Source organism: Vicia villosa, unplaced genomic scaffold (assembly GCF_029867415.1).
Source record: "Vicia villosa cultivar HV-30 ecotype Madison, WI unplaced genomic scaffold, Vvil1.0 ctg.002084F_1_1, whole genome shotgun sequence".
Classification (NCBI taxonomy): domain Eukaryota; kingdom Viridiplantae; phylum Streptophyta; class Magnoliopsida; order Fabales; family Fabaceae; genus Vicia; species Vicia villosa.
Window position 1 is genome coordinate 210,562 of NW_026705833.1, and position 9,686 is coordinate 220,247.

Sequence of the window (9,686 nt, forward strand, 5' to 3'; positions counted from 1 at the left end):
TGAACAATATTTCTTGTAAATATTTGAGGTAAGAAATGGTGAATGAATAGTATTACACAAAACTTAATATATGTTGAGCTATTTTTTCTTTCTTTTTCCTTGCCTAGTATTGCTGAGCTAAAAGTACAGTCAGCAAAGAGTGTACAATTTTTAACCTAGTCAATGAAATGAAACATACCAATCGACCAGCTTAGATACACGTACTAACTACGTGGCATCTTCATTTATTATCTCATTAATTGTTCACAAAAAAATTGCAATTTTTTAACATTAATTACTTTTTGTAATTTTCTTGTACATATCATGAATGAATGGCATTTTAATAAAAAAAACTTAGAATTTCTTATTTAATAAAAATTAACTAACATACATTATAAAATAAAGATGATACTTATTTGTCATTTGATGATTATGTTAAGTCACTAACTTATCCATTTTTAAATGAAGGTTATTTTAAATTTTGTATAACTATTAAAAATAATAAGTACAGTGTACACAATATTAATTTGTAGATTTTTTATTTATAACTTTTTTCCACTTAAATTAGCTCCACATTAAAAATATAAATTAATAATTAATTTTTTAAATGAAAGTAACTAATAAAAATAAAAAATAGTTAAAAATTAAATCAAATATATAACATCATATGACATATGAAAAACAAATAAATTATTGCACCCTTAAAATAGTTTATTTTTTTAAAGTTTTCATTAACTAGACTACTGTACATTTACTTTAAAATTTTATATTAAAAACAGAGAAACTATAACACCTTTAAAATTACAAATTTGTTGATATTTAACTCATTTTAACAGAAAAAAATTTAATCTTGTTGATATTGCATCCTATATGCGAAAAATTATGAATATATAATAAAAATTAAAATAAATAAAGGCAAACAGAATGGAAGAGTATTATTGATGTAAGAGATATAAAATTGATATGCATGAGTTTTGAAATTCTTCGTAAGAGATCTAATATCTCTGGTGGTAAAAAATAAAAAATATGATAAATTGTGTGATATATTGATGGTTAGAATATGCTTTTTTATTTTGACTATTTTATTAAAAGTGATTTAAAAAATTGTCTGTCCCATAATAAAATTAAGAGTGACAAACGAATATGACCATTTTGTTTAAGTCCATCATACAAAAATTCACAGGAAAAAACGATGAAGTCAGAGTTATTTAAAAATGCGTGCCTAAAATTTTGTACCGTTGCACAAAACAGTGATCACTAGGCAGATTCAAAAACTTTTTAAGCCCTAAAAATTTACATAAGTATATATGTAAGTACTATTTAAATTTTTAAAATTGATATGTTGAAGTTCAACTCATCTAATATTTTATTAAAGTAATATGTATTAAATTTTTTATTTATTTTCCAATTTAGCCATTCATTAACCATAACAAAATTTTTATCACATTTTTCTTCAAAAAGCTTTGGAGCAGAATTTAGACGCAAATGTCAGAAAATAGAGAATTAGTTAGAAGAGGCTTCTCATCATATTAATTGTGTTTTATATATATATATATATATATATATATATATATATATATATATATATATATATATATATATATATATATATATATATATATATATATATATATATATATATATATATATATATATATATAGGGGACGACTCAAGTGAGAACACTTGGTTATTATGAGAAATGAGAACAATGAATCACGACCATTAGATTTGATTTTAATGGACTGGATTGGTTTCTCTTTCTGTGTTGATTTAAAATAAATATTAAGGATCATGGAAAGAGAAACTAATCCAGTCCATTAAAATCAAATCTAATGGTCGTGATTCATTATTCTCATTTCTCATAATAACCAAGTGTTGTCACTTGAGTCGTCCCCATATATATATATATATATATATATATATATATATATATATATATATATATATATATATATATATATATACACATTATATTAAAGTTACCCAAAATAATGATATTCATTTAAAGAGTTATTATTGTTTCTCATCATTTTACTAATTTGAATAAAATTGGACTGAGATCTTTTCAACAAAATCCAGAATTTTTTTTAAAAAAATACAATTAGAAAAACAGTAGCTTACCAAATTCTTCAATAAACATTAGCTTTCCAGAAACAAATTATAATTTCACTCCAATATCATGATTAAAAAAGTCACCATCCTTTTGGGACACTTTTTCACACACAACAACCGTGAATAGAACTTTTAAACAATATATTGATATTGATATCGGTTGATTCAACCGAATACATACATTTTTTTATTTTGCTCATTGACCTAATCCATTAACTAACCTTGTAAGGACCATTTCAAAAACTATACAAAACTAACCATAAAAGGTGGAGGGTATTTTGCAATTTCAACCTATAAAATAACATTTAATATTTTTTTTTATCAAATACTCCCTCCGACCTGAATTATAAGCAAATATTTTTTTTTAGGTTCTTTGAGTAGTGAATGTATCTGATCTACATAAAAAATCAGATACATTCATTAATCATTATTCAATGAACCTAAAAAGAGAATATTTGCTTATAATAAAAGTTAGAAGGAGTAGTTAAGTGACGAATTCCAACTCGTGTTCTGGAATTTAAAGTCAATACACAATTATCAATTGTTAGTTGGTAGAGTGATGATTAATATTGAATTTAGTAGAGGACCATAAACTGGATACTGTATTCTGTATTTTTTTTAATTTTTAATATATATTAACAATAATACTATTTGCGGTTTTCAAATTCTAATTAAACTATTAAAAAATTGATACTATTAGGTTGAAAGCGAACACTAAAGTTCAAATTCTGATTCTTAATATTGGGCATGCTTGAATTTTCAGTAGTTATAGATGCTTTGTCCATCGATAAAAAAAATTTATTAAAATTATTTATTTTTTAAAAATAATTATTGTAAACTTACACACTCCATCGTGTATTAATGTCTAATCTAACATTATCGACATTCGAATCTTAGAATTAATGTCTAACTTATCAATACCTACTTTCAAACTCTAACGTCTAACCTACTAATATCGACTTTTCATGGCTTGAATTAGGATTTGCAATTAACATTATGTTAATTTAATTTAATTTCTTAATATTTATAATAAAAATAAAAATAAAAATTTGAAATATTATTTTAATTTTGGGGCATGAATTTTGGTTCTTTTTAAAGTTGAAAGGTGAAGCCAATCTTCCATGTTCACCCGCCGCCTGTAAGAAGAAGGAAGAGAAGAAGAGAAAGGGTGCAATTTTCACCCTTTTCCCTAAAACCTAAATTTTCATCTTCATTCTCCTTCTCTTACAAACAATCCCAATCCCAATTTCAAATTCCCCAAACCCTCATTCATTACAAAGATTATTTTTTTCTCAAGATTTTTCCTATATAAAGAGAAACCCTTTTGGAATCTCATAATAATAACCCAGTTACAGAAAAGGGTTGTTATCAGACCAGAAAAAGCAAGAGCCTTTGTAAAGCCCGTCATTGTGAACAAGGTTCCTAATTATTCTCTCCCTTGTGGGGTTGTTGAAAGTTTCTTCCTTTTTCTAGTTTTGTTATTTTCTCTATTTTTTTCATATTATTTTTCTCTTATGATATCTATGTAATGTCTGTCACTGCCAATATATCTTATCCGAATCAAAATCACTTTGCATTGTGTATTTTTTGTACTGTTGTTGTCATCATTCTTAGTTTTATCAGAGGAAAGAACAAAGGGAGGAGTAAGGTTTTAGTATATATTGACCCTATATGTGTCTGTTTTTATGGTCATAGGTTGTGTTGTTTTTGGCCTAGTACTGATATTTGGTGTTTTTTTTTTCTTGCTTTGTGCATTTTGCCTGGGACAAGTTCAGTATCCAAGTTAGGAGGAAGGAAATATGAAGTATGTGTTGGTGACTGGTGGTGTTGTGAGTGGACTTGGGAAAGGAGTCACTGCTAGCAGTATTGGACTTCTCCTTCAAGCGTGTGGCCTTCGAGTTACTTCTATCAAAATCGGTATTTTCTTATTCTTTGATTGAAACACGGACATAATGGTTTATATTGTGAGAATTTGCAGCCGCTGTTGTTGAAATTTGTGTTGCGTTGTGGTTTCAGAGACCTCAAAATCGTTTATATTGTGTCTGCATTTGTGGTTGCAAACTGCAATTTAAAATCATGCTTATGTGTAACTATGTAAATCACATAGATACACACATGTATGTTGTATATGTATTTATGTATGTATGAATGTATGATATTACCATTTAATTGATTGGCTCAATGGATGTACATGAGGTTTGATTTGATTGGAACTCTAGTTGAACAAAAATGAGGTTTTCTTTGATTGATATACAAAGGGGCTAGTTTGCTCTTTTTCTGCCAAGTTTTTTTTTTTCTCTTTGATGTTCACTTCTCGTGTTTTAAGGATTTTTTGTTGTCATGTTTCTTTCTAATTGTATTACTATTATATTAAGATAAAAAGTAGCAGTTCCTATTTTGTGCCAAGTATTTCTCTTCCATCCTATTAGAAAACAAAATATTTTCGGTCTGTTTTGTTATTATTTTATGTAAAGTATTAAGTACCTACCTATTCTTGTTTTAATTTTGTTCAAATTAAATTTATTTATCATTTGTAGATCCCTACCTGAACACTGATGCGGGGACAATGTCTCCTTTTGAACACGGAGAAGTGTATGTCTTAGATGATGGCGGTGAGGTAAAAAGATATAATTTTTTCCTATTCTAATAATGCAAATTACTAGTTTATTTTCAGGAATTTGATTCATAATATTGGAATTTATAGTGACATGTCATCAGCCATTTTTGTGAATCTACACTAGTGCTGTTTTTTCCCTCTTGCTCACTCTTTCCATTTTTTGTCATTTTACATCTAAGTACAGACAAATTTTTCTTTTGTTTGTTCACTTAGGTGGTTTGACTCTAATTTTTAGTTTGCAATTTTTATTCTTTTTTTTTTTACATGTTTTGAAGGTTGACCTTGATCTTGGAAACTATGAACGTTTCTTGGACATAAAATTGACTCGCGACAATAATATCACTACTGGAAAAATTTATCAGGTGGACAAATGAACAACCTTTACATGAATTTCTTATAGTTGTTTTTCTCTAGCTTTGCCTAATGTATTATTGGATTTTTATTTGAATGTTATTAGTCTGTTATCGAGAAGGAGAGAAGAGGAGATTATCTTGGAAAGACAGTTCAGGTCTGTTAACCATTTTGACTTTTCTTCTTTGAAGTTTTTTTTAATGGTTGTTTGTCGGTGTCTTAGTTTTCAATGTGTATTTGCTTTATTTGTAGGTTGTTCCGCATATCACAGATGCCATCCAAGAATGGATAGAGCGTGTAGCGAAGATACCGGTTGATGGAAAAGAAGGGCCTGCTGATGTTTGTGTCATCGAATTGGGTGGAACTATAGGTAAGTTAATACTCTTAGGAGAAGGCCTTTTGATTGAAGAAACATGTGGTAGAAGAAGAAGAAGTTCAAAAGGGTTTCTATTTTCTAAATAGTGAGAGGAAATAGTAATATAGTATTATGAAGCCTTTATTTTTCTAAAGTGATTGAAATAAATTTTCTATACTGCAGGGGATATTGAGTCTATGCCTTTTATTGAAGCACTTGGCCAATTTTCATACCGTGTAGGTAATGCTTGTCACGCCTAAACCTCTTGCTAATTCACATAAGTCAGTTTTGTTTTTTCTGTACTTGAGTGATTAAATCTTATTTTTTATTTTTTATAAATTTTGTAGGCCCTGGAAACTTTTGTTTGGTTCATGTCAGTTTGGTTCCTATTCTCAACGTTGTTGGCGAACAGGTATGTTGTAAAATATGTCATCAGTTTGCAATATTATTCTAATAAGATAAACTTTATTCATGTAGTGATTAAGTTTTCTATTTACGGTATTTACAAGTAACATGATCAAACACTTATATGAAGTTTTAATCTGCAGAAAACGAAGCCAACTCAGCACAGTGTTCGTCAACTTAGAGGATTAGGTTTATTCCCTAATCTTCTTGCTTGTCGTTGTTCAAAGGTACGTCTATTGTCCTTATTTCTCTTTCATTGTTCTGATGGATTCATGTTTTGACGATTAAAGAATCAATATTTCACTCCCTCTTTTTATCAGGAACTTGACGGCAGTACTAAGGCAAAACTTGCTCAATTTTGTCATGTGCCGGTAATTTGACATTTAACATTTTCACTTTGACTTCACTTGTTTCAAGAAGCCTTAAAAATATACTAATAATCTTATAACACGTTTGTGCCTGCAGTTATCAAATGTACTTACTCTCCATGATGTTCCAAACATCTGGCACATTCCTTTGCTATTGAAAGTAAGTAATTCTATAGTCTTTTGAAACTCTTCTCTATGGTTGTCTTCTACGAATGCTGGAACTATGTTTATGAAGTTCTATTAGTTTATTTTATGCTTTTATTAACTGAATTTTTCCTGAAAATACTTGAATTGCATGCTTTTCATTGAGTGGTTTGATTTGTGTAAGATTCTGATTTTTTTTCTTTTGGATTTATTTTGTATCACGATAGGACCAGAAGGCGCATGAGTCGATCCTGAAAGCATTAAACCTGCCGGGGTTCGTCTGACAAAACTCATTCTTTTTTGTATTTGTTTAGAACTCCCTCTCATGATTATTAATATCATATGATACAAGCGAAGCGTATCTCAATGAACATATGTGAATTTCTAGTGTGTATCTATTTTGGAGATGTCTCATCTGAAATTCCTATATAATGAATTTTGACTCATTCTCTAGTGAATCACTACCTAAACTAAGTGTTGTCAACCGCTTTTTTCTTGTCCACTTTGTATAGATAGCCACTTTTTCCGTTTGATTTTTGACTTGAATCTTGAATTATTTGATGTTTATATATGATATATCAACATATAATTTTGCTATGTCATTTGTTTTAACTTTAAAATGTCATAATTTTATTGGTAATGTATCTACAATTCATAATATAGATATTCTGATTCACGATTTGAAGTAAAAATTTCCATCCATTGTGATTTGTTGTTCTGAAAATGTGTTCGTAGTTATATTATACAGCTATTTAAGTTTCTTTCATTGAACTAATAGCCTTTCTATTGCAGTATTGCTGCAGAGCCTAATTTGAAGGAGTGGACTGTTAGGACAAAGATTTATGACAAATGTCATGAAACTGTAAGTCTCAAACATCTCAAATGTATCGTCTATATATGAAAGGATATGCCAGGTTCTTCAAATATCCACCACTGTTGAGCTCACAACTGTATCGTGTCCCACAGGTTAAAATTGCTATGGTGGGAAAATACACTGGCCTTTCAGATGCATATCTTTCTGTTCTGAAGGTAATTTTCTCCTAAATTAGTGGTCCATCATAATATAGTTTGCATTCACTTTATGCATTCTTCTGCAACTTTCATCTCTTGTATGAAATTTATTAAAAAGTGGTGCATTGAACTTTCTGTTTCTGGTCCAAAACTTTATAAAACTGAATTCCAATACACCATAAGCTAATTCTTTGTTTTTCATGTAGGCACTTTTGCACGCCTCTGTTGCTCATAATCGCAAACTTATTGTGGACTGGGTTCCAGCTGGGGATCTCGAAGATGATACCTACCGAGAGGTGATTACTAATTCTTGCAGTTGGACAAAAATTATTACTTAACTATTTTTGTTTTGTTTTCTTTATGCCAACTCTCTGATGATTAATGTAACCGCAGGATCCTAAGACTCATACAGCTGCATGGAATCTTTTGAAGGTTTCATACTATTCAGACTGAATGTGTTTTCTTCAATATTTCTAGTCTAATGCTGTTTTATCCGTTTTAACGGTTTCTTAGTGTTGCATTATTTACCGGTCTTGCTTGGACTTCACTGCAGGGTGCTAACGGAGTTCTAGTTCCTGGAGGTTTTGGTGATAGAGGAGTGCAAGGGAAAATCCTTGCTGCTAAATATGCCCGAGAAAATAATGTTCCGTATCTCGGCATTTGCCTGGGGATGCAAATTGCTGTTATTGAGTTTGCACAATCTGTTCTGGGTCTGCATGGCGCTACTAGTACAGAATTCGATCCTGAAACCAAGACCCCGTGCGTCGTATTTATGCCAGAAGTATATTCTCTTATACTCCTGAACCAGTTGATAATATTGTTCCTTTGAGTACCTTGTTTAATTGGTGGTACGTGTTTCATTGATAGGGTTCAAAGACACATATGGGGGGAACTATGCGTCTTGGATCAAGGACAACTTACTTCCAAGTTGCTGACTGCAAATCTGCAAAATTGTAAGAATTATCACCACGTTAGTTTAGAGCTCATTTGTTACAGATTATTCAAGAAAAAAAGTACTTTTTCTTTTTTAACAAAAATATATTTTTTTGTGTGCTTTCTTGATAGATATGGTAATGTAAGCTCTGTTGATGAGCGACATCGGCATAGATACGAGGTAAATTGTGTTTTTTTGCATGCTGAAACTTTCTCTGCAAGCAAAGATGCAGCGGTAGTTAGTTACTAACAATAATTGTTACAGGTTAATCCTGACATGGTATCTCAGCTAGAGAGCGCTGGTCTATCATTTGTCGGCAAAGATGAAACTGGGAGTCGTATGGAGGTATGTATATACACGAAACTTCTATGACATTGATATTAAAATTTATTCGAAAATAACAATAATAATAAGTTTTGGTAATTATATTCACGAGTGCAGATAGTTGAACTGCCTAGCCATCCTTTTTTTATTGGCGTTCAGTTTCACCCTGAGTTCAAGTCCAGACCAGGAAAACCTTCTCCACTCTTTTCAGGTATTTTCTCTACATATTCGCCATTCATCTTAGTCCATTCGAAATCGTTTATCGATGTTGTCATGTCAATGCAATTACCGGGTGCTATACTTGTATCAAATAAACTTTTCATTTTCTGTGGAATGACCTTTGAAGTATTTTTGTTGATAAAACAGGATTAATAGAAGCAGCTTGTGAACCGAAGAGGACAGTTACAATGCAGAGCAACGGCCACAGCCACAGCAAGATACCTAATGGAATATACAATGGACACTCGCCAATACGGAAAGCACACCAAAATGGAAACGGCTACATATCAACCAATGGATCCTTAAACGGTGTATTTACCAATGGTAACGGAGTGTATGTGGATGGTAGTTGTTAGCCATCTGTCTTTTCCGCCCTCGAATAATGATGGTATGACTATATTCAACGACATTATGGTTTGTCCTCGGTGGGTCGCATTGTACAGTTAGTGAGTGGATAGGTCTTTTTAGCTAGGGACTTGTCTTTCATTATGAAACCAAATTTTTTGAGTCTAACAAGCTTTTATTGTTTCCTAGTATGGTTGTGCTGTGGTGTGTGGCAATTGCAGCCACCATTGATTTCACTTTTTTTGGTCAATTACTTGGCCAAGAAATACTACACTCACTTGATTGATGATCATGCCAAATATTTAGGCTTTGGTGGCTTTTTCCTTGCTATTTAGGGTTTTTTGTTCTATACAAGTTGAAGGTGTAAAAGTACTTTCAACAAAGTGTCTTGTTTTGAGTGGTTATTAATGTAAAACTAAAACTCTTATGAATCTTGCAGTTGAATTTGTTTGGGGCATTTGTGCTTTTTACCTTTCTTGATTTTGTATTTATGTCATCAGATGAAGTGTTGTACCATAAAA

The 9,686-nt window shown here is 30.7% G+C and overlaps 1 protein-coding gene across 3 annotated transcripts; it reads left to right on the forward strand.

The window, feature by feature from the left end:
- The first annotated feature begins 3,195 nt into the window (after window positions 1–3,195).
- Window positions 3,196–9,686, forward strand: LOC131637787 (uncharacterized). 3 transcript variants are annotated; one of them, XM_058908364.1, is made up of 22 exons: window positions 3,196–3,510; window positions 3,848–4,009; window positions 4,630–4,709; window positions 4,985–5,071; window positions 5,167–5,217; window positions 5,313–5,430; window positions 5,599–5,655; window positions 5,763–5,827; window positions 5,964–6,047; window positions 6,141–6,191; window positions 6,286–6,348; window positions 6,560–6,606; window positions 7,125–7,194; window positions 7,299–7,361; window positions 7,550–7,639; window positions 7,737–7,775; window positions 7,897–8,124; window positions 8,211–8,296; window positions 8,409–8,457; window positions 8,542–8,622; window positions 8,719–8,812; window positions 8,968–9,686. In XM_058908364.1, exons 2-22 carry the CDS (start codon window positions 3,892–3,894, stop codon window positions 9,174–9,176), a joined length of 1,830 nt encoding a protein of 609 aa, XP_058764347.1. In that variant the 5' UTR covers window positions 3,196–3,510; window positions 3,848–3,891; the 3' UTR covers window positions 9,177–9,686. The 3 variants fall into 3 exon arrangements, with proteins under 3 accessions (XP_058764347.1, XP_058764346.1, XP_058764344.1); XM_058908363.1 differs by having other exon boundaries at window positions 3,863–4,009; XM_058908361.1 differs by having other exon boundaries at window positions 3,868–4,009.

Coding starts and splice junctions, on each gene's coding strand:
- LOC131637787 (XM_058908364.1), top strand. CDS start 3,892: ATGAAGTATGTGTTGGTGACTGGTGGTGTTGTGAGTGGACTTGGGAAA. Junction 5,218..5,312: donor ATCTTGGAAAGACAGTTCAG/GTCTGTTAACCA, acceptor CTTTATTTGTAG/GTTGTTCCGCATATCACAGA. Junction 7,362..7,549: donor CATATCTTTCTGTTCTGAAG/GTAATTTTCTCC, acceptor TTTTTCATGTAG/GCACTTTTGCACGCCTCTGT.